General features: G+C 40.5%; 1 protein-coding gene across 7 annotated transcripts in view; it reads left to right on the plus strand.

Annotated features, from left to right (window-relative positions):
* Positions 1-23,741, plus strand: part of LOC108230994 (probable E3 ubiquitin-protein ligase HERC1) — a 45,337-nt gene that overhangs the window by 20,367 nt on the left and 1,229 nt on the right. For 2 of the 7 annotated variants that reach the window (XM_017407695.3, XM_017407696.3), the window contains exons 25-79: positions 34-82; positions 163-208; positions 642-892; positions 1,125-1,322; positions 1,504-1,624; positions 2,214-2,454; positions 2,549-2,712; positions 2,852-3,004; positions 3,115-3,212; positions 3,373-3,462; positions 3,676-3,843; positions 3,924-4,163; positions 4,261-4,344; positions 4,549-4,777; positions 6,096-6,384; positions 6,735-7,510; positions 7,744-7,957; positions 8,642-8,811; positions 9,590-9,673; positions 10,190-10,376; positions 10,476-10,603; positions 10,703-10,911; positions 11,062-11,321; positions 11,448-11,500; positions 11,592-11,786; positions 11,957-12,122; positions 12,204-12,453; positions 13,006-13,222; positions 13,312-13,589; positions 13,709-13,836; positions 14,082-14,209; positions 14,535-14,762; positions 15,017-15,144; positions 15,696-15,895; positions 16,063-16,174; positions 16,337-16,465; positions 16,615-16,713; positions 16,785-16,958; positions 17,048-17,332; positions 17,411-17,476; positions 17,557-17,682; positions 17,755-17,893; positions 18,105-18,286; positions 18,862-19,017; positions 19,110-19,232; positions 19,455-19,557; positions 20,230-20,399; positions 20,509-20,647; positions 20,747-20,916; positions 21,031-21,200; positions 21,363-21,528; positions 21,621-21,697; positions 21,782-22,034; positions 22,133-22,285; positions 23,316-23,621. In XM_017407695.3, coding sequence (XP_017263184.1) covers positions 34-82; positions 163-208; positions 642-892; positions 1,125-1,322; positions 1,504-1,624; positions 2,214-2,454; positions 2,549-2,712; positions 2,852-3,004; positions 3,115-3,212; positions 3,373-3,462; positions 3,676-3,843; positions 3,924-4,163; positions 4,261-4,344; positions 4,549-4,777; positions 6,096-6,384; positions 6,735-7,510; positions 7,744-7,957; positions 8,642-8,811; positions 9,590-9,673; positions 10,190-10,376; positions 10,476-10,603; positions 10,703-10,911; positions 11,062-11,321; positions 11,448-11,500; positions 11,592-11,786; positions 11,957-12,122; positions 12,204-12,453; positions 13,006-13,222; positions 13,312-13,589; positions 13,709-13,836; positions 14,082-14,209; positions 14,535-14,762; positions 15,017-15,144; positions 15,696-15,895; positions 16,063-16,174; positions 16,337-16,465; positions 16,615-16,713; positions 16,785-16,958; positions 17,048-17,332; positions 17,411-17,476; positions 17,557-17,682; positions 17,755-17,893; positions 18,105-18,286; positions 18,862-19,017; positions 19,110-19,232; positions 19,455-19,557; positions 20,230-20,399; positions 20,509-20,647; positions 20,747-20,916; positions 21,031-21,200; positions 21,363-21,528; positions 21,621-21,697; positions 21,782-22,034; positions 22,133-22,285; positions 23,316-23,621 — 9,718 coding nt within the window. Of the gene's footprint in view, positions 1-33; positions 83-162; positions 209-641; positions 893-1,124; positions 1,323-1,503; positions 1,625-2,213; positions 2,455-2,548; positions 2,713-2,851; positions 3,005-3,114; positions 3,213-3,372; positions 3,463-3,675; positions 3,844-3,923; positions 4,164-4,260; positions 4,345-4,548; positions 4,778-6,095; positions 6,385-6,734; positions 7,511-7,743; positions 7,958-8,105; positions 8,153-8,641; positions 8,812-9,589; positions 9,674-10,189; positions 10,377-10,475; positions 10,604-10,702; positions 10,912-11,061; positions 11,322-11,447; positions 11,501-11,591; positions 11,787-11,956; positions 12,123-12,203; positions 12,454-13,005; positions 13,223-13,311; positions 13,590-13,708; positions 13,837-14,081; positions 14,210-14,534; positions 14,763-15,016; positions 15,145-15,695; positions 15,896-16,062; positions 16,175-16,336; positions 16,466-16,614; positions 16,714-16,784; positions 16,959-17,047; positions 17,333-17,410; positions 17,477-17,556; positions 17,683-17,754; positions 17,894-18,104; positions 18,287-18,861; positions 19,018-19,109; positions 19,233-19,454; positions 19,558-20,229; positions 20,400-20,508; positions 20,648-20,746; positions 20,917-21,030; positions 21,201-21,362; positions 21,529-21,620; positions 21,700-21,781; positions 22,035-22,132; positions 22,286-23,315; positions 23,622-23,741 lie in introns of those variants that run through there. The other 5 variants (XM_017407699.3, XM_017407697.3, XM_017407698.3 and 2 more) reach the window with 5 other exon arrangements.

The following is a 23,741-nucleotide window of genomic DNA, read 5'->3' on the forward strand; positions in this document are numbered from 1 at the left end:
TTACCACTAAGTATCTGCATCATCCTCTTTCAGGACATCAACAACAGAGTCTTTTACAGTAGCTGTTAATGGACGAAAACAGGTAAGTCTTGTGTTGTAAGAAAATGTCACCTTACAGCTCCTAATTAGTAATGACATTCTATTTTTTTTGTTTGTTTTTAGCTTGACCAGTCCAAAAACTGCTTAGGATCTTCCAAAAATAAAATGGGTAAGTGAATATTTTAGGGAAAGTATATTCTCAGAATGTCATGACTTAAAGTTTAGTTACTGAAATTACTGTCAACTAAACCATATTTATGTACTTTTTAGACAATAGAAAAGAGTATGAGCAAGAGAAATTCTGAACTGACAGGCCTGTTAAATGACTTTCTTTTTAAATTGATAGGAAAATCAGAATGAGCCCAGTTTGTTTCCCATCAAGTCTATTTAATATCCACAAAAAGCATGACTATTGGACAAATAAACCTTTTAAATAATGCTCTTCTTTTTATTTCCCAACTGTATTCGCAACTATGCGTGTGTGTATATATGTGTATATATATATATTATATCTTGTGCTTATTCATGGTTCTACATAAATCAAATTGAATGACTTTAAGAGCAATCAAAACAAAGCTTTTCTCTTGGTCTGTATGCTCCAGGCTTACCTCTGTGTTCCTTGGGAATAATGAAAGATGCTTGGGATCGCTTACGGCAGTGCATCAGTCCTGCTGCCACCATGTCCTACTGCGGCGACAACACGTTGCCTATTCTTAACCAGGTGTTTCAGTTTGTCTGTGGAAGCTTGATCCACTTCTCTTCTTCTCCAACTCTGACTGGTGGACAAAGCTGCAGTCAGGCAGATCCAAAGGCCATTACTTTAGCTGTACTGCAACAACAACAACGGGCCGAGGTCAGTCAGATAATTGTTTTGTTTGTGACAAAACAAATGCACATTTACTAACTTCAGCCGGCCTGTTTCCATTTTGTTGCTGCATCTACATTCAGTAAATATAATTTGTGCTTTCACACACCCACACAGTCCATGCACATTGCAAAACTTAAACAACTAATATAAACCAAATTCAGTGTTCAGACTGTGGCTCTCAACTAAACTAGCAAACTTTTTATTTTATTTTACTCAGATGCGTCTGGAGGCCTTGTGTCAAATGTCAGCCTTCCTGTCTAAGATGGAGGAGAAGAGCAGCCGGTCCTCAGTGTCCCCTCAGTTTCCAGCTCTGTTGCAGTCCGCGGAGCTCCAGTTCCTCTCTGGGTGCTTCACCCTGGGAACACAAATCATCGGTTCCAACTCTGGAGCAAATTATGAGACTCAGCATTACATGGTACACCCGATAAGCACACAGCCACAATCTCTGTGTTTGTTTAGGATTTATAAGGATCAGTTAGAAGGAATCCATATTTAATCCTATCATAATAGAGACTAAATTCTCTACATCTTCCATGCAACTTTATTTTCTTCAAAACTGTTTACTTTTCTTTTAAATTTTTTATGTTTAAATCCAGTTTGGCACTAATGCAGCTTCAATGAAGACAAAAAGAGAGCTACAATCTGCAGCCCATACTTTTTACCAGCAAGTGGTGCAAGTCCTCAAACTCAGAGTCCAGTTGGAAAAAGAACTTCCAGGTATTCACTACTATGTTTTACGTCTTTATAAAAACAGGAGGGGTAATTAAGCTGCTATTATAAATTGAAGAATGCCTCCCTTGTTCCTCTGTGATTTGTTTGTCTCGCTCTTTGACAGCTGTCATGGTAGTCACTCTGTCACTCAGTGAACAGTGTGATTAAGTAGTCAGCTGCCACATCTACTCATGTTTAACTACTTTTGTTTAATACTACCAATTTTGAATATTTTAACTCAGACATTAATTATGCAGTTATCTCTTCCTAGTTAGAGTAATTTTTATGTCTTTGACTGTTGTATTTTAAAAGGTGGTTGATTTTATGCATTTAGCACTGTATTCACTCTGAATTGTTCTGTTTTAATATTCTTTTTACTATCAGTCCGGCTGAAAGAAACACATTATTTGCAGTAGTTTAAAGATATAGCAGAAAAGGCAATAAAAAACTTAAACTTTATAAAATACAAGCCTGGCTTCCTCAGAATAAGCACTGTGGTGACACTCCCAATAAATATTTATGCTGTTGGGATAATCATTTAAAACCTTTTTAGTGTTTTCTGTCTTCATTAGAACATTGTCTCTGTCATCCTCAGGCTCTTGTCAGCATCTTCTCTTAGCTACAATGTTTGCACTGAACTTCTGTTATCAACCCGTGGATCTGGTGCTGATCATCAAATGTGGCATCCTGGAAATCCTCTCCATGCTGACCAACAACAGCTGCGCTCTGATGAACCAGGGCTGGTTTGCAGCCTCGTCTTCTGGATCAATGGTACTCAGTGGGGCGGTCAGACTAGCCTGTACCCGTCTGCTTCAGATACTGACTGTAGCTGCAAGGTGAGAATCACAGAAAAAGCACTTATGAGCAAACTACTGTCAAATGTTTGATTTTTAACTCTGTCTCTTCTGGTGCATTTACAACTAATCCCAGCTCCTGTGAGGATTTCCTGCCTTTGGATGTATCCCATGAACTGATGGAGGTGATGTGTGAGCATCTTCAAAACATCCTACAGAAGTTCCACCAACACCAGACAGCAGAGCGATTAGCTGCTGAGAAAGCAGATCTGGACGCCAACAGCAGGAGCACAAACCTTGGTGTGGCAAAGTTAGATTCATTGAATTTGTTTTTGTACATTTAAGTAACTAAAGACCACAACAGAACTAATAGTTTTAAAGCATGAATAAAATAACTAATTTTGAGTCATTTTTTTTTTGTTTTCATTTTTTTTTTCAGGAGCAGAAAGCAGTCAAGTGATTGAATCCCAGCTTTCAGATTTTTTAGTGTTTCTGAGGAGAGTATTGTCTTTGAGAGTGATGAAAAGACTTTCTACCTTTGTCAAATGGGTTGAACCACTCATGGCCATTATTTCACACAAGTGCTCTTCAGGTAAAATAGTTAAATAAAGCAAAGATAATCATCATCAGTGATATTGGTTAAAATGAAGAACACTTTTCTGTTCAGCTCATACCACATATCTCTGTTTTTGTCTGTTTTAGGATCTCCATGCTTCCAGAATCTCCGCACAAAGCTTTTGGCTTTCCATGTTTTAGAAAGAGTATTACCTGCTTGCTCTGAGCCTGTTCATATTCAACGGGTATGATTTAAAAAATATATTTAATGTAAAAAGCAAGTGAAGTCCCTCAAAAATACCATTGTCAATAAAATCATGATGTGGCATGAATTATTTGTAAGACAGAATTTGTATATTTATGTGAAAGTAAAGAGTTGGTGTTTTCTTTCCATTTTTCTTGTAGATTGTTAAACAACTCTTCCAGCTCTTGTCTGTTTACATGTGGGAGGAACCACTTGCTGAGAGAAACTATGAGGAGACAGAAAAAGAAACGGTGAGAATACACTGGTATTATAATAATGCAATCTATTGCATTATTTATTCTGTGTACTTTAAATTAGCATATGCATGTCTTTTGTATTATTTTTGTGTAGATAATCAAAATTATAAAAGTAAATAATCGTATTGTGTTTGTATAGTTTCACATGCGATTTATTTCTATGCACATTTTTGTCAATAATATGCAGCACTTCACCTTCCTCTGCAGAGTCCTGGTGGGTATGACGAATGTATCCCAATTGGAGATTTTTCCTTTGATCCAAACAAGCTAATGTGCTGTTTTCTGGAGAGTGGGAACATCCTCTCACATGGATCGGGTGGGAAAGGTTATGGCCTGGCAACCACAGCCATCACCTCTGGCTGTTTTACATGGAAGGTACAATGATTTCCTGTGTCTGAGCAGGTCAGTTCTGAGAAATTCTTCATTGATTCGACTCATTGAACCCGTCTCTGCAGTTCTACATTACCAAAGAGAACAGAGGCAATGAGGGCACGTGTATCGGCGTTTCTCGCTGGCCTGTCAGAGATCACAACCACCACACCACCACTGACATGTGGCTGTATCGAGCTTACAGTGGCAACCTGTACCATGGAGGGGAACTGGTCCGTACACTTCCCTCCTTCACCCAGGGTGACACCATCACCTGCATCCTGGACATGGAGGCTCACACCATATCATTTGCTAAAAATGACAAGGTTTGACCAGATATTTAGGCAATGATTGTGGCTTTCCTCAAATTAACTGGTGTTTTCAAACAATTTAAATATTGTTCTTAATTTTTTTTCTTTTTAGGAGCCAAAGTTGGCATTTGAAGGTGTGGTTGCCTCTGAATTGTACCCATGTGTGTTATTCTATAGCAGCAATCCTGGAGAGAAGGTGCTTTATATCCTCTGCAAATAAACATATATGTTTTCAAACTCAAATAATGTGTCATGGGAAAACCGTAACATCCCTTTTAGTAATAACATTTGTGCTCGCAAGCTTTGCACACACACCCTGACTTAATTACGGCACTGTTTACAGTGAAACAAGTTCATAATGATTGTGTGGAAAGATTACCAACAGCGATGTCTTTTACAGGTGGCACTGCGTGACCTGCAAATGAGGGGCATGCCCAGTAATCTCCTTCCTGGGGAGCCTCTCTGCAGCCCTCAGACCACTGTGCTGCTGGAGTCAACAGTGCAGCTCCTGCGGAGGCTCCATCAGTGTGAAAACTGGTCCTCACATATTAACCAGCACATCCTTTCCCACCTGGAGCTCCTTGGTGTTCTGCTGAGAGGAGATGATTCGGGAAGCCTTAAGGACTCAGGTCAAAGACACAGACATTTGTCACTGTGACATGTTTAACCTATTGTTTTAAAAGTTTTTAAACAAATGACTAGTTTTAAAATATTTATTTATTCTTGCAATGATTTTTTTGCTAGTCATCATTAATATTCTAGGATTAAGATACAAAAGAGAAACAAGGCAGAAAGAAAAATGCATCAACTATATCTTACCAGATTTACCTGATCAAGTGTGGCTTAAATCTGATATTTACCTGGTCAGATTGGCACTTTTGTCTGTTTTAAGCTTATCCAGCTTCACGGGCAAAAGTACAATCATATGAAACTGTTAAATTATACTCTATGGACATTGCTGATTTTTTTCCCCAACTTATTTGAACAAGTAAATATTCAGTACTTTGTACCACTAGATAAAGGTAGTATACTCAGACAGCGATAAGAAAAATTGCAACAGAAAGCAAAATGTCAGTGAAAGTGTGACATTTAAATACAAATTTATTATTTTGAAAAAGTTTTTTTTTATTTATAGACTCCCTAGATAATTGTCTAACTGTCTGTAACATTGACTTCCTGAAATTTCTTAAATCTGCCTTGACTTCAGCAAGGAACTTGATGTGAATGGTTGTCTGTCTTGTTTCACTCTGTGATGGAGATAATTGGTCAGTGGTTCTTCTCAGCCTAATGTCAAACGCTCCACTAAAAGAAGCCATCTGCTGTCAAACCTAAAGTCTATGCTGATGTGCCTTTGAGTGCAATACCACCAATAGCCACAAGGGGGTAGTTCTGAAACATTTCTGCTTTCAAAACCCGAGTTTGAATGATCAGTTAGATTCACTCCCTCTAATTAGTGTGGTGATGATTCTTCTGAAATTAGTTTAATAGATGAATCTTGTAAAAAAAAAAAAGCACTTTTGTCAAGTAAGCTTTTAACTATCCCTCTTAAGCTCAATCCTCTTGCATAAGCATGTCTTCTGGCTCCAGAAAAGCTGAAAAAAATTAAAAATTAATAGTTTCAAACAGAGTTTGTTGAGTTGTTTATATACTGTACAGGAATATTAATAATTAAACCTAAATTAGAATGAATTTTGTCTCGTAATTCCCTGTGAAAATTAAGCTTCAGAATATAAACAGCTGGCACAAAAAACAGATGGAGGAAACAGACGGTGACTAAGGTCTAAATATTACACCTTATTTAGATGTAGTATACTGAGTCCTGATGTGTCATTTGAAAATAAAACAGATAACTAGTAATATTTAGAAAACACATTCTTAAGATCCTAGTCTTTTTAAATAGATAAATTAATATTTTTCTTTGGTTTTCACTTTTAAATCCACCTGCAGGCCTTGGTCCTCCACACGCTGAGAAGGAAGACAAAGACAAGGAGATGTCCGGGGAAGAAACCAGGGAGCTGCTGGCTCACTGTCAGTCCCTGTCAGATGCTAAGCTGGCTGTTCTCTGCACTGAAGTGTGGCCGGTCCTGGCTCTCATCGGAGGAGTTGACAGTGGTCTCCGTGCCGGAGGTGTGTGCCGGCACAAGCCCAGTGGGCGTCGGGCCATTCTGCTCGGGGTCCTGAAGGAAGGAAGCTCTTTGGCCAAGCTTCAGTGGGAGGAGCCGGATCTCTCTGTCAGGTATCATAAACTTACATACATCTACTCCTAATTTCAAATGTCCTTGCATTTGTTTCTTAAATTACTATTCTCATTAACCCCCATCAAACTATTCTATATTTCAAATTTTCTCATCTCGGTCTTTTCAGCATGGAATTACTCTAATTCGTTTCTGTTAATGTTTTTAATTTTTTCTGTGATTTTTTTTTTTTTCTAACATTTTGCTTTATTTTCATCATTCACCCTCCTGATCTTGCTTTCTTCTTGCTTCTTCCTCTTCATTCTCGAATCCATAAACCCTCGTTGAATTCTCCCCCGATGTCACTCCATGCTGTATCTGTGGGTTCTTCCCATCATTCCCAATAACTAAGCTCCATGAATTCTTGGTCACCCAGCGACACGCCGATCGTCTCACTGGAGCCCTGGGACACTTCCTGCTGTGATGTCACCCGCCTCGGAGGCCTCAAGCCAGCGGTGCTGTTAGATCTGATTTATTTGATGGGGCTGCTGGAGGAGGAGGGCTGGGTGGGGGCTCACCCACCTCCCAGAAGAAAATACTCTGAAGAGATTCTGAAAGAGGATGAGAAACAGTGCTGCCTGGATGAAGCTGTAGCAGATGATGGAAGGTGGCTGTCTGAAGATGAAAGAAAGAAGGTGAAGGATCAGAAAGTTGAGACGGACCAGTTTCCATCGGCTCCATCACCCCACAACGCCTCAAAAACAGCTGACTCTCAGGAGTTGCACCCTCCCCAAACATCCCAGACCTCCAAAATAGATGCCCTTGCACTTGAAATGAGAGCAGTTAGGGTCTCGTATCTTCTTACTGGAGGTTTGAAAACTCTGACTGTCATTTTTACCTGTGAGAAGCTTTCCGATTTGCTTTTAGTGCCTAAACATGATCCTCCAGTCCCGTCAGCGAATCCCCTTTCCAGCCCCACTCCTGACCAGGTAAAGAACAATGGAAAGCAATGGGATGAAAATGCTGAGCTGCGGTCAGTGCTGCAGTATGTGGTGCAGAGCATGGTGAAATGGGCAGTGAGACCCTGTCCCATCAAACAAACTGTGACTCTTCCTGACTTGGAGAGAGCTCAAGTCATGATATACAAGGGAGCCCTGAAGAGACTGCAGGTGGACAAAGAGCAAAAAGGTAACAAGATTGTTTAATATTCTATAAACACTTTATTTTAGTTTAGTCTCCATGTTGCAAAGAGAAAGTTGGACTTTTTAAGCTGCAAATATGTAAGTATTTATTTATTAAACATTACTAAAAGAAGTTGACATGCAGAATTTAAATGTTTTGTTTCTAGACTCAGAATTTGCTTTTTAACTACAGAGTCACCAAGACTGCTCTAAGATGCATCAATCCACTTTGCTTTGCAGAATCAGGCCGTCACTTGTCCTCTCAGTCCATTTCCAAGTCCTCCAGCTCAGTGTCCTTGTACAGTGCAGGATCAGAAGGCACTGCCATCTTTGGCCAATCGAACAGAGTCTCTGCCTCGTCCTCTAACACCGACTTGGCATCCTCTCTGCCAACAAACCTGCAGGCGGATGGTCTTGAGAATTTTAACCCCTTTCTTCCCATCAGCCTCCTACAGTGAGTATACAATGAAGACTGTAAATTATTTTGATATGATTTAATGTTTGAGGATTTTAGACCATAATGGTGGTCCAGTGCATTTTGAGAAACATATTGAATGGCCACAAAAGCATCACTTAGTTATCACTGTTACTGATTGCTACAGATCTAAATCTATTGGCAGCAGTGGCAATTCTGAAGTCCAGGGAATGGGTGAGTTAGGAATCACTGTATATCAAAACAGAGTGAAAAAGGTTTAACTCTGTCTTTAACTTGGGCTGCAGCCATCTGCTTGTATTTCTAACCCAGCCATCTGACTTTAATGTCAGTTAGTGTCTTTTCTCTTTTTGTCATAAAATTGACATGGACAGATGCCTTCAAGGGAGGAGGTTTAATCCCTGTGTGACCAGGAACGTAGCTTCACTTGCTTGTTACATTTAATTTTTTTAATCATACCTGTTGAATATGAACAGGCTCAGAACAAGAATAAACTTTATAGATGATATCTCCGCACCAAAATTGATTTAACTTATAGAGATACCTGCTTGGAATTTTGGAAATTTTAAGCAATAAATCAGATCAAAATTGAACATCTGACTATTCAGTATCTCACGTTTTATGAGAATAAAAACACAACAATGTTGAATGGTCCCGCTTTCATTGTGTTATTACTTTATACAACTTTATCTCCACCTCCTTTAGGCACATGGTGCTAACTCGGTTCCCTACACTTACGGGCCTGGTTAGCGCTCCCCCAGTGTTGCACCCTTGCTTCAGCTTTGCCAGCTCTGCTTCTTGCGATGCCTTCACAGAACAGCAGACTAGCTTCATGGAACCGGGTCCGAGCAGCACACAGGCCAGAAGCAGCCTGGGTAAGAGCAAGGCCAGAAGTTTTAATAAGAAAGGTGGAGGGCATGCCAGAAACACACAAGGACTTAAGGAAACTAAAATAAAAAATCTTCCATCATAATAAATACATCCTGATTTAATGGTATTTATACACTGTTTAGTGTCTTGAAGAGAATAACCTTGCTAGTGACTTCATTTGTTTAGGTAGGCTCAGCATTTAACAACCTTTTGCTCCATGCTGGCTTCAGTCTGAAATTTCGATAAATTTAAACTGAAAATCAAACTAATTGTGTTCTGCATTACAGTAAGATATTAGGTAGATGAAAAGTAACTGAATGAAAATTGACTCCTGCATGATCTTAAATGTTAAATCACAGGAAGTCTGCCACTCAAAACAGCATGTGTTTTGATCTGCTGTTGACACAAATGCATGCGTACAATCAGATGCTTGAATGGCACAGTTTTTGTCGTTAATTAAGTTGGTGTCACTTTGAATCATTTTAGAAAATTCACAGAATTAAAAATCTCTGTTTATTAAAATAACATAGGAGTAATAGGCTACTTAACTTGTTTTTGATTGTTTATTGAGAATTAAAAGCTAAATTGAAGTGATTGGAGGCTCAAAATAATTTCAGACTTATTAAAAATAACCATAAATATTGGCAATAAATGGTATTAAATATTATATCTTATTTATCTCCTAAATTCTGTAATAGCAAACATTTCAAACTGGAATTGTGGACTTGGTTTTGTTTGTTTCTTGGTTTTTGTGTACATTTTTATTTTCTCCTTAACCACCAGAACGGACACAAATGTTTGTCACCAGTCGCTTGCTAGAAATGGGATTCACTATGAGACATATCTACTGGGCCATGGAGGTGGCAGGTACTGCTTTATGTGTTGTATCTGTTGCCACTTTTTGCTTCATGTGCTTTATTTTTTTTTTACATTTCCTATCCATTGTGTTCATACATTCCAGTACAATTTGGAAAAATTAAAGGTTTTGTATTTATTAGTTTTCAGACTTCAGCTCCGAGTTGTCGACTGTAGAACAAAGAATAAGTTGTGCTGAATATTTTGAAAATATCTTAGATCGATATAATTAGTCGTACATGTTTTTACAAATTTATAAGCCAGCTGACTTGTCAAATCAAGTATATAATCTTACTATTTCACAGCATGTCCAAAATAAGAATAAAGTGCATGTAAATTGGTGAAAATATGTGATTTTTAATTTTTTTTAAAAATGCTTACACATTATGATGATACAAACAGGCTATGTCTTGGTATCATCTTTTTTTGTACAAATCTCAGCCCGGTCCTCTGGGGGTGATGATTTAAAAACATCCCACTTCCTGATCCATCTTTTACCTTTGAACTCTTCCCTGTGGTCCCTCCCAGATGTAGCAGGTGATTTGGACTCTCAAACCATCGAGGTGTTAGCCAGCTGGATGCTGGAGCACCCCCTGACCGATGACCAGCAGGCAGCAGAGTTACCGAGACCCGAGGGTGCTGCTGAGACCCCATCCCCAGACGGACCGGAGACGGTGCAATGTCCTGAACGCCCCACAAGCCAAACAAATGAAAGGTTTCAGAAGCAGCTTATATGTTATATTTATGTTTTACATTTCTACACTGTAGTTATTTTTGATGCTTTAATTACGCTGATGGTCTGTTTTGTTTACAGCCTGTTGCCAGGACTCGACTGGATAGAGAGGGAGAACTTCTTGGATGTCCACCTCACTAGAAACAGACCTCCCCCAGCACGGCGGCGGCGCTCGGGACCTACTCAGAGGACCTCCTTCAGAAGAGCAGGTCAGTCTCTACACAGAGACGGGAACAAAACAAACAAAAAGAACTCAGTTCTTGTTGAAAATAATCCATTAAATACACGTTCTCGTTTGGAACTATCAGACCTGCCATCGCCCAACCCCCTCCCTCAGCTGTTCCAGCAGCACACATCAGTCAGTGATTGGCCAGAGCAGGTGGAGTTCCATCCCTTCTCTGCTGAGGAGGAGTCAGAGTTGGGCTACATGGACGACCCGTACCATGAAGAAACGTACGAGGACCTGCTCACCCCTTCGTTCTTCAGTTTGGAGAGAGACACACTTCAGATTGTGGAGGTATCTAAATTTGATTACCCTAATGAATACATGTTGTAGCTTCAGCAAATGACTTCTGACAAGAAGCTTGCAGGCCTTATATATTTTAGGGCTTGCTTTGCTCATAGTCAGGTTTTTTAAATTATGTTCGGCACACACTTTTTCCTTCAGGCTGGAGAAGAACACAGTCAGATGGTGAAATGTGAGCTGTGCAACACCTTCACCCTGCAGTTTAACAATCACATAAAGCGGCGACACCCAGGCTGTGGACAGAGTGCTGCTCGCAAAGGCTACGACAGTACCGGTGCTTACGTGGACGTCTGGTTCAAAGGAGAGTGTGGCTCCAACTTCCCATTCTACCTCCTCTGCAGCTCCTGCCGGGAAAAGTATCTGGCTGCTAATACGAGCGATCCAAATTCCAAACATGAAAGGTACAGGAGATATACAGAGTGTTAGAAATACTGCAAGTAAAAGAAAATCAAGCGGCTAAGCTGTTTTTTTTCCCCCCCACATTTAAAATTTTTTTTTATCACTGTTGCATCCTGGTTTTGTTGCAGGATCAAAGGTCTGACATCTGATTTGATTGGCCAAATTGATAACACTTCAGATGGTAGGGAGGATCATATCAAAATTATTCAGTTTTTGTGCAGATGAGTCTTAAAGATTATTTTATATCATATTTTATGCTTCTACTCACCCAGACGACTGGGAAATGAGCCACCATGATCAGGAGGACACAGACAAATTGACAGGACTGGAGGATTTTGGGGTCCTACTGAGACCACTGGGGCTGACGGAAAAAAAGCTGATACCAGATCCCATTTTCTTCACTGAACCCGATCCACTTGGTGCTCTAGTTTACAGCTCATCCTGTCCTACAAGAGCTGCTTCCAAAGGTATTATTAATTTCTTTTTTTTGAAGTAACTATTTTTTTTATTATTGTTTTCTGAATGACATGCACAAAAAAATGTAAATATTTAAAATGGTTTGTTTTGTGTTTATAAAAAATCACATTAACTTAATTGTGAAGAAAGCATATTTTGACAGACATGTTTTTGTCACTAGGTGGTGCCCATGCTGACCAGAAGACTTGTCTGAGCCTCGGGCAGCAGGCGGTATCTTTGAGGGATTCACATGATCGACTGAAAGCTTTGCGGAGAGTCACGTCCACAGCGCAGATTCTGCTGGCGTACAGCATGGTGATGAGAGCTCTGTCTCAGACCGCCTCAAGGTGAATATTTGTACCACAATATCTGATTTATTTTTGTTCCAGCTGGTGGTTTAAGCCGTTCTCTTCCGTCTTCTTTTTCAGCGCATCAGTATGCAGCCAGTCTAACGGACTGGAGTCCTTGGGGCTGGCAGATATCCGTATCCTGGTGCGTCTGATGACTTTAGCTGCAGGGGGCAGAGCGCACACCTGTGTGGACAATCAGTCAGGCTGGAAGGGACTGGTGACGGAACGCAACAGCTCTACCTGCCTCAGCTTTCTGACTTCAGCCATCGGCAGCGTGGTGTCCCAAAATCCTGCTGCTTACAGGCAACTGGTGGAGATATGTACTCAGGTTAGGTTTCTTCTGTCAAAATGCAGATATTTTGGTTTTTGTAAGAACTTGATAGTGCAAGCTAAAATGTACATTAAAACCACAGTTAAAACATTTGACTTTTGGTTTAAAATTTGGGTAAAAAATGGTCATTTGTAACTTAGACTGTGTACTTGTATGGGGCCCAGAGTAACTATTACAGGCATTTAGCTGCTTTCCTCCTCAGGATATTGTAAATAGCAAATAAACTGATGTAAATTTAAGGTGACTGATCAGTGAGGCCTTACTTTAACATCTCAGGAACAAAACAGTTCGTTCATTCAAACAAAACAAAAAATGTGGTGCTTTTGGTGCAACAAATTCATTTTTTTCCCTCCGGTTATTATAAACAAAATGCAGTAGATGCAAAGTCTGAGTAAGTCGTTATATATAAACAAATTATCCTTTGTTCTCTTTGCATTTGAAGCAATGAGTAACTTTTTCCTGTCGTGTCCCACTTCAGATGCTGAACGTGCAGGAAAACAGATATGCATTTTAAAATTTTATTCTGTCATTCCATTATTTTACCTTTAGGACTTAATGACAGCAGCTACAGGGGTGAACATCGGAGCTATCACTGAACCGCCACAGAGAACAACTTTAACAACTGCGACTCAGGGAGTTATGCAGCAGAGAGGCTCCAGTGACCAGACGCCTCCAACGTTCCTGGTCACACAGCGTCTGGTGTCCCTGCTCACTGAGAAGAGCATTCACTGTTACAGCCCTGACAGAGCCGAACAAGAAACTAATGGTGAGAGTGACATACTTGGCTCATTTCATTATGCATAGTCGTTAATTTAAGTGTCATTGATCATTTGGCAATGTGTCTGTTTGGCCTAGATGAAGGAAACCAAGGCAGGTGTTCCTCATCTTTGCCTCCTTCCCCTTCACCTCATCTGAGTGCCAGAGTGGGCCCTCTGGAGCTGGCGAATGCATTAGCAGCATGCGTCCTGTCTGCAAGACTTACCAGTAAGCACCGACAATGGGCAGCACAGCAGCTGTTGAAAGCCTTGGCTGCTGCAGGGAGAGAAACTCTTAATCGGCCTCAAACATATAGCGACCTGGCTGGTGATTTGCGGAAATGTCCTCTTAAGAGACTCGAAGGACATTATAACAAAGTGAGTTTTCTTCGTCATGCCAAGAATTTGACCAATGGCTCATTTTTAATGGTTGACTTTTTCCTTTTCAATCACAAGTAATATAATACAAATTTAGCTTTTTTTTGTTGTTTGTGCAGGTTGCCAGCTGTTCCTGGAACAGTGAGCAGAGTTTGCTTGCAACATGCTCTCAGGATAAGGTGGTGCAGTTGTGGAGAATCAGCCAAAACACCGTAGAGTTACAGACCACCTTCTCCTGCATTGCCAGGTTATATCTGCATTATTTAGTATTGCTTTATACTTGCTTTACTGTTATGCTTGTTGTTAAATGATCTGATGTATCTGCTCACCATAAAAAATATGTTATAAAAAGTAAACAACACATTTCTGCGTTCTTGTAGTGAAAGTAACAAACATTAATGATTGTCTGGCAGAGTATTTGATATAACTAGTAATACATAGTTGTACGTGCAGTTGGAAATTCATTCATTTTCTCCTGTTGGTGCTTTGCAGCAAGGCGGACAGATCGAGCAGTGAAAGAGCTGCCAGATGTCAGCACATGTCTCCTGTGTACTGGAGCAGTGGGGGAAACTTTTTGGCTGCCCCTGAAAACAAACATATCAACATCATGAACATCAGAGGTCAGTTTGTTCATCTGTTAAAATTTTAGATTTGTCTTTGCTTTGTAGAGCGGAGAGGTCTTATTACATATCAGGTGTACAGTGGTTGTTATTATTATTGACGTTGTCACCTTTTATTTGCTTGCCTGTCAGGCTTTGTGGCAAAATTTAGAAGAAAAAGTACCTAATTATACTGAAACGTATATGGAACCTAAAATGTCAACTTCAGTTTTTAACAGCAAAACACCATGCATAGTAAATTAGTAACATTACCATTGGTAGTTAAAATTTGTGCAATTTGCATGCTGATGAGAACTTGTTCTGCGTTCTTCCTACCACGTTTCAGGGACTCTCTGTCACGTGGAAGCTCAGAGTTCTTGTGTCACAGCCCTTTGCTGGGCGCAGAGCTTTAGCTTGTATCTGTTGGACCAGTCTGCGGCCTACAAGGACAGAACTGCCGAGAGCCTGCTGGTGGGGCGGCTGGACGGCTCTCTCTGCTGGCTGCAAGTCACAGTGCAAGATCTGGACCTGCTGGTGAAGAGAACTGAGCTGAGCCACTGTTACAGGGAAGAGGGTGAGGAGACAGCTGCACACTCGTTAAAACCAAGCTGTTTATGTAAATTAGATAATGAACAATGTCGGAATAAACAAATTTGCTTCCTTGTTCAGTTAGAAGATTGGTAGGACTTATATCTGCTGCTTTTTTCTTGTATTTATACTAAAATAACTGCTTGCAAGGTCTAATTTTAGATTAACTATTAGGATAAAAGGCTCCTAAAGAAAGGGGAAAAATAGTATTGACTTGGATTGATCTCTTCAATTACTCAGCCCCCTACTGCGTAGCTTGGCACACAGAGGACAAGCCTTTTGCAGTGGGTTACACCAGTGGGAAGATCCTTCTGGCCACAGCTGAGACGTATGAGAACACACAGCCTGTAATTCTGTCACTCTTCCAGGTTTGTCACACACTTCACATTCACCGTAACTGCACTTTATCAAAAATCACTAACAACAACAAATAAACTATACTGATAGAAAGTTATCTAACAACTTAAAAATAAAATAAAAAATATTTACATGCAGTATGTACTCCAATCATTTAATTACTGTAGTACTTCCATAAAGCTACAACAGTAGTCTCAGGTCTTTTTGGGAATGACCACAAACTCTGGAAGTTTCTCTCATTCTTTTTCCCAACATTTTTCAAGCTTAAACAAGTTAATGAGATTTTCTTTGAATCCACTCAGGGGAAAAGGCTTAAAAAGATCTTAGTCTTTTCTTTTTGTTAAACAAAAATCATCTTTAATAAGTCACAGATATTTTGGAAGCTTAAGTGTTTGAAGATTTTCCATCAGCTTTTTATGAATTTCACACTATTAGGTCAACATGTTGTGAATTATCTTTCCTCAGCACAATGCTCTGTTATCTCTCATGTTTTATCCACCTTCTGAACCACATGGCATCATTTTGTTTTGACAGCGTACCTGTCCTTTGCTTCACTTTATAGGACAGTGTGAGTTCCCTAAAATGGGACCCCACTGGACACTTGCTGCTATGTTTGGGGAGGTCAGAGGTGGTGAAGATACTGGGACGCTCTGGGGGCACCTGGGTGACCCTGCACTCTCTTTACCACACCAGCACTGTTAATATTGCAGAATGGTGCCCACTAGCTGGCAGAGTGCCTAATCCTAGGCTTATGATGGCTGCGTGAGTTTAATTACCTCCTTTTTTTATTCTCACTCTGAATGGACAACCATTTTTTTGAAAAAATACTTGTAGCATTAAAATAAAAACCCCACCCTCTTATTATTCACACTAAAGTCTCTTTTTTTCACGTGTTTGTTGCATCTTCCTTTCTCTTCCTGTGTCTGTAGAGGTTGTCAGAATGGCTCTGTGTATGTTTGGACACTACCACAGGGTGGAACTACCGTATCTCTCCCAAACATACTGAACAGCCCCCCAAGCCAGGATAAAAACGAAGTCCACGTAGGTTTGGCTTTTCTGGTTGACATTTTCTTGCAGCCTTAATGCCACAAAAATCTTCAAACGTAGCTAGATTCATTCTCCAAGTTACTGTTGAAAATGTACTGATTTATAGGATCAAAAATAACCAATGAAATTACTTACTTCCTCTTTTTTTTCCAACAGGATGGGGCAAAGTGTGTCTTCGTACTTCATAGCCATATCACAGCAGTGAAGTCGCTTTCATTTTGTTCCAGTGGCCTGGCTCTGGTTTCTGGGGGGATAGGGGGGCTGCTCAACATTTGGTCTCTGCAGGTAGGAATATAACTTCACTGCTGCTGCACATCCTCACATAAAAATACACCAGTCACCACCTGTAATCATGTTCTGACTCTAGTGTGTGATAGTCAAAGGATTCGACTGTAATCTAACACACAAACTGTCCATGTTTCTGTTTCATACAGGATGGTTCAGTGTTACAGACAGCGACTGGACTGGGTTCAGTAGTCAGCGCTACCTGGATACCAAACTTAGGTGTAGCTGCTTGTTTTGGGAGGTCCAAGGTAACTTTAACCATTTATAGACCTAATATATATTTGTACTATTGCTTATTTATATGGCCATTGTCTTCCAGGATGTTTTGCTGATCTGCTGCACCCCTGACTGGATCAGTCAGAACCACGTGTTGGCCTCCTGCCGTATGGTCCTCAGAAGCCAGAACATCTTGGGCCTGAATCTGGCACCTTGTTTGGCCGTCTTCCTGGAGAGGCTGCCCTTGTTGTTGCAGGAGCAGTACAGCTATGAGCGGGTCATTACTGAGACTAAGTTTTAACATGGATTTAGATCTGCTTCGGGTTTCTTAGCTTAGACGTATTTGTGTGTGTTCTGTAAATGCAGAGCCACGTGGCAGCCGGCGATCAGCTCGTCCACAGTGCCTTCCTGCAGAGTCTGGCCTCCCTGGCTGTTGGTCTGTCCTTAGAGAAACATCTGTGCTCCTACCCACGACCCCCACACCACACCTGTCCTGATGCACAGTCCTGCCTGTCAGAGTGGAGCTGGCTACTCACCTATGCCACTACTGTCCGCAGTGCAGAGGCTATTGCCAATGGTTCTGCCTTCCCCGAATCCTTCGTTGTTTCTGAGTTCCAGGAGGAAGAAGACTGTAATGTCGTCAAAGCACTGGTGAGGGTTGATGTTTTGTAACTAATTTAATATATTAAAAACTATTCAGTTGTTTTAAACATGTAACTTGTCTTCCAGGACAATAGTAAGTGGAGTTTCAAGATGGATGAACAGCTGATGTCATGGGCCACGAGCAGGCCAGAGGTAAAAGCGACCGATTTCCCACAGTGATTTAAAAATGTTACATTAACTTTAATTTTCACATAAGTGTCTGTGTTTCCTAGGACTGGCAAGAGGGAGGTAAGAGTGAGGTGTACTTTTGGGGGAACGGGCGATATGGGCAGCTGGCAGGAATGGGAACAAACCTCATGATGCCTACATTGGCTCCATCTCTGTTACAGACGCAACAGGTACTTACTTTCTCACTCAGGATAATGTCTTTACAATAGCCACTGTTTTGTAATATTTATGTCCTTTTTAAGGTTGTGTGTGGTCAGAACTGTACATTTCTAGTCCAGTCCAATGGAACCGTTTTGGCTGTAGGCGAAGGACAATATGGTAGACTGGGCCAGGGAAACTCTGATGACCTCTTTGTTCCCACAATTATTTCTGCGTTTCAAGGTACATATTCATCAAAGGACTAAGAACGCAGCTAGTTGGTTATTCAGAATTATTTTTATTGTTTTCACTGACTTTGTGAATAAAAGAAAGGAACTTTTTTTTTTAAATTTTCACATAATTTAATCTGGTTGTGTCTATCGAATTAAGTCTAATTTTATTTTCTCCTTTTCTATTTAAATTGTGATTAACTGTCTGTCAAACCTGTGGGCAGGGTATGTGGTGACCCAGCTGGTGACATCTTGTGGTTCGGATGGACACTCGATGGCCCTGACTGAAACTGGGGAGGTGTTCAGTTGGGGAGACGGAGATTTTGGCAAACTGGGCCACGGCAACAGTGAAAGACAAAGAAGACCCAAACAGATCGAGGCCTTACAGGGAGAGGAGGTCATCCAGGTAAATTTCAGATTGGTGTTAAAACTTATTTTTAACTTCTTATCATAAACTGCTGGACCACAAAAGTCAAAAGTTTATTCCGTTAAAGGTTATCTATTTTGGTTGTTAAGTTTATCAGGTTTTGTAAAAATTTGGCTTGGATCAAAAGTCACATTTGTCTGCAGCAGATAAAGCAGTTCAGTGGCACTGTGCATGCAGTTTCAAACACTGATTCGCAACATGCTGCAGGGGGAAATTAAATCACTAAAATGATTTAACAAAGCAAAGCTGAATATAGTTTTATTGTTGTTACAAGTAGGGATGCCTCAAGTATAAAAAGTTGGAAATCACTACATTTATGTGCTCAACATCCAGCTGAATTATATTTTTTTGGTATTAGTCAGTTTTAGCTTCATGAGTTTTCTAAAAAAGAAAAAGTTTTTAACCCTTTATTTGCATCTCCAACATTTTTCAAATGAAAACAAATCAAGAGATCCAGGCACTATTGCTGCTTTAGTTTTTATTTAATTAGAGTTTGAAATATACTGTATATGAATATAACACTACTTTGATTATGCTTTGCCTTCTCTGCCCAGCTCGCTTGTGGCTTTCGGCACTCCGCTGTGGTCACAGCAGATGGGAAACTGTTCACCTTCGGCAGTGGCGAGTCGGGTCGTCTGGGTCTAAGGTCAACGTCTAACAAGATGCTGCCTGAAAGGGTGACTGCACTGGAGGGATATCATGTTGGACAAGTAGGCAATGAACATTCTGTGTTTTACATTTTAATAAATATTCTAGTGTTCCTCAGAGGGGAAAAAAATTAAAAATTACTTCCATTTCTCAGGTGTCGTGTGGTCTCAACCACACATTAGTGGTATCTTTGGATGGCATGTTTGTGTGGGCTTTTGGAGATGGGGATTATGGCAAATTAGGAACTGGTTCATCCACAGCAAAATACTACCCTCAGGTACGTTAACACTAACAAAGACTCACCCAGGAATCCCTAAAAGGAAATAGAGTTTGTTTATGTTAGTTTGTATCTAAATGCTAACCTGTAAGTGAAATTTAAAAAAAAAACACTGGAGAGTTTAATAGCCAACCTAATATAAACCCAATGCCTTTCTTTAGTAGAGCTTATGTTATACGTCGGTGAAGATGGAATGTTGTGTTTGGTTGTATTTATTTTTAGAAAGTGGAACAGCTTTGCAACAAGGGAATTAAGAAAGTTTGTTGCGGGACTCAGTTTTCTGTGGCTCTGGCCTGCGATGGACATGTTTACACGTTTGGACAAGGTACGTTTTATTGTGGAAAAAAAAAAGAAAATACGCAATTAGAATAAACATCATTAGACAACATTAGATGTTAAATAAAAGATTTACTCATTTTTAAACTGTAATTGAAATATTAGTCAAAAAATTTAATGTTTATTTGACTGAAGCAAAACATAAAAGCCATTCTATATATATGATAAATATTCAGCTGCTGAAATGTGGGAAGCACTTCTAGCTATGAGTAGAGCTTGTGCTTTGTTTGGCTTAAAAATACTATATATATTTTAAAAGTTATTAACACAAGGGTTTTTCTGAGTAAGCTCGGCTGGGAAAACTGAAAACTAAGTTTTTGTATATTGGTTATAAAAGTTTTCAGGTATTTTAAACAAAGCTTTGGGTCATAATGGGTTACGAAGCAAAGAATAATTTCAGTGGAATTTATAAAATCGCCTCATCGAAAAGGTTCTTGAAGACATTTGTGTACATTTAAAACTTATTAAATGCTTTGGCATACTTGTACAGACATTCTTTTTTTGTCTGCCACCAGATTCTTAATTTTTTTTTATTTTACCAACAAGACATTAAGACACATGAGTCAAAATCCTTTTACAGTTTTTTTTGACATCATTTTAAAATCTGCATACAGTCAATAAAATGTGATTATATTTTGTCTTTATTTTGTTGATCCTTTAGAGCGTCTGATTGGTCTGCCGGATTCCATGCTGAAGAATAAATCCACCCCCCAGGTGGTGCCGTCACTGGAGGGGTTGTTCATCGAGGACATCGCCGTTGGTTGTGAACACGTGCTGGCTCTGTCCGCCACTGGAGATGTTTACGCGTGGGGCTGCAACAGCGAGGGACAGGTAAGCTGCACGTTATCAGAAGATGAAGCGCTGAGGTGTTTTCTTGACTTGTGCGTCAGTGGGGCTTTTTTGACTGCATAGATTTATTTATTTTTGGTGTGTATTTCAGCTTGGTCTGGGGCACTCCAATCCAGTGAAGGAGCCGACACTCATCACTGCCCTCCAGGGTAAAAACATTCGGCAGATCTCAGCTGGCCGCTGCCACAGCTCAGCGTGGACAACCCCCACTACACTGATAAAAAGCTCAGGTACGGTCTTACAGTAACTGTGCACAAAAAAAACAAAACAAAACACTACGATCAATAAAAATGACAAACCTGTGGTTCTGTGTTTCCTTTCACTGACAGGTTGCTCTGGTCATATGCAGCTTGGCCTTCCCCAGGCCGTCCCTCCCCAGTACAACACTCTGAAAGACTGCAGCCCTGATGTCCTCAGCGTGCGTCTCAGGGTGCTCTACCACTTCTCTGATCTCATGTACAAATCCTGGAGGCTGCTCAACCTGGACACCAAGAACTCGGCATGTTTAATCTCATTGCTCTTCTTTAAATATAAACTCTTATTTGCTGCTTGGTAGTTTTTATTTTTCATCATTCTCCTCCCTTTTTTCATTCCTTTTCCCCCCTCTGTCCAGATGTCCACTTCACGCTATAGTTTAGGGACTGCAGCCATCATCCGAGGTGAACTCAGAGGGCTACTGTCACCCAAGGTCAACACTCTGCCTCTTGTGCGCTCAATCGGGAGGACAATGACCCAGGGCAAAACATATGGGCCGCAAATCACTGTGAAACGCATTTCCACCAGGTAAAGATCATGTTAGGTCTGTTGGCAATAAGGAATATCAAGCTTTTCTCGTGGCATTGTCATTTCCTCTCCTTGCGATATTTCTTTACGATTGAAATGTAATTTTAGTATTTTTGTTTTCTCCTCGGTTGATGTGTGCACCTTTAAAATCTACTCCCACAGAGGGCGTTCGAGCAAGCCCATCTTTGTGCAGATCGCGAAGCAAGTGGTGAACCTGAACCCCCTGGAGCTGCGGCTGCCGTCAAGAGCCTGGAAGGTGAAGCTGTTGGGGGAGGGAGCTGACGATGCTGGAGGAGTGTTTGATGACACTATTACTGAGATGTGTCAGGTAGGATTAAAAAGCACACCTCTGAGAGCCTCTGAGAGCATCACACTTTGCACTTTGGGTAAAGTGACCTGTTCTGATGTGTTTTGCTCCAGGAGCTGCAGTCTGGGGTGGTGGATCTCCTCATTCATACTCCCAATAGCTTTGCAGATGTGGGCTGCAACACTGACAGGTGTACCATTTTTAGTTCCTTTTCATAGTATCGAGCTTTCAACAATAATTATCCCCTCTAATGATATCTACATACCCTTTTAAGGTTCTTGCTTAATCCGGCGGCACACTCAGAGGATCACATGATCCAGTTTCGCTTTTTGGGTATCCTCATGGCGGTGGCCATACGCACCAAGAAGCCTTTGGACTTGCATCTTGCTCCGTGGGTGTGGAAACAGCTTTGTTCTATGCCACTGGGAGGACCTGACCTAGAAGAGGTGGACCTGCTCACCTACCGCACGCTTCAAGGCATTCTTCACCTGGAAAACAGTGGAATCACTGAAGATAATTTCCATGTGGTGAGAAGCTCTTAGAACTGAATTCTTGCATGCTCAATTAATTTTTTCCCCTTGTTTTTTCTTAACCTCACCTCCTTTTCTGTATTACCCCTCCACAGATGATCCCGTTGGATTCATTCATGGCCCACAGTGCCGATGGAAGGCTGGTACCTGTGGTTTCTGGAGGTCAGAACATCTCCCTAACCTTTACCAACCGGACTGAATACGTAGAGAGAGCTCTGGACTACAGACTACATGAGATGGATGCACAGGTTTGAGCAGCTTAAAGTTGTGGAACAATTTAAATGTAGTTAAAAACCATTTGAAGTAAGAACGTATAAAGCCTATGGAATACATTTAGAAGGGATCATTATTAACAAACTAAAAATTTTAATTTTACCAAATCAGATTTTTTGTTTGGTTGTTAAAAAAAAAAGCTAAATTATTCTGCTATGAAGCTCCATTATAACATTTATCCAAACTGACAATCAATTAGTTATTCAATAGATGCAGGTAGATCTGCAAAAAATACAAAAATTACAAAAAAGAAACAATAATATCAGATACGGTATGACAAATACATTTTCAGTACAAGTGTAACAAAAAAAGAAAAAAAGTAAGATTTGAAAAGTGTTGACATCATGCTACATGGGAAAAAAAATTACATTTTTAAAAATATTAGAGTATCACAAAAAAACTGTACTTAGCCCCCTTTTCCTCAGGTCTGATGGAAAGTGTTCAGATCCTTTAAGGTTCACTCAATTTAGTTTATTAAAATTGATTATAGTCATTTCTTTTATGACGGGGCACTAGTTATTCGCGATAACGAAACAAAAACAGTTGTTTGGAGTGGGCTGTTTATAAAGAAACAAAACCAGCAGATTTTCATATTCAGTTAAATAAGTGCTAAGATACTTTATTAGACCACTTTAACTAAACTGAGAACTCATGCTTCCTGTTTAGCCTGGTTAGGATGAAGTGTCCCAGTATCATCTGAGGCTGCTGTTGACAAAAGTTCACCAGCGATGTATTTAGTCAAGTATTTAAACACTTCTGTTAAAGGTACAGTTCAGTCTTTTAATTTTATTAAATTAAAAATATATCATAAAACTTTCCACCTCTAAGCAAATAAACCAACATATTTAGGTATTGAATTTTTTTTTAGGCATTTTAATTTGGAGTTACTTTAAATAAATGAACCTGTCTCATGTAGACAAAATTATTTTAGGAGATTGATGTCTGATTGATGTTGTTGTCTTGTCCTCAGAGGTTTCCGGGCTGAGCTTGTTCTGTTCTGTCCAGGTGGATGCAGTCCGAGAGGGCATGTCCACCATCATCCCCGTGCCCCTCCTCTCCCTGCTGACGGCGCAGCAGCTGGAGCAGCTGGTCTGCGGGCTGCCTGAGGTCTCTGTGGACATGCTGAAGAAGCTGGTGCGTTACCGCGACATCACCGAGAACCACCAGCTAATCGCCTGGTTCTGGCAGAGCCTGGAGGAGTTCACCAACGAGGAGCGGGTGCTTTTCCTGCGCTTTGTTTCTGGCAGGTCCCGGCTGCCTACCAACCCGGCTGATATCACACAGAAGTTCCAAATCATCAAGGTTGACAGGGTGAGCTCATCACAGAGATGCACGAATCCACATCTGTTTGGTTCTCATCCAGTTTCTGAATTTAACCGTTAGCACGGTTAGCATCTGTAACAGCAGACTCTGTGTGTCTTTCTTAGTTTG

Source organism: Kryptolebias marmoratus, linkage group LG14, assembly GCF_001649575.2.
Source record: "Kryptolebias marmoratus isolate JLee-2015 linkage group LG14, ASM164957v2, whole genome shotgun sequence".
In the NCBI taxonomy this organism is placed as follows: Eukaryota; Metazoa; Chordata; class Actinopteri; order Cyprinodontiformes; family Rivulidae; genus Kryptolebias; species Kryptolebias marmoratus.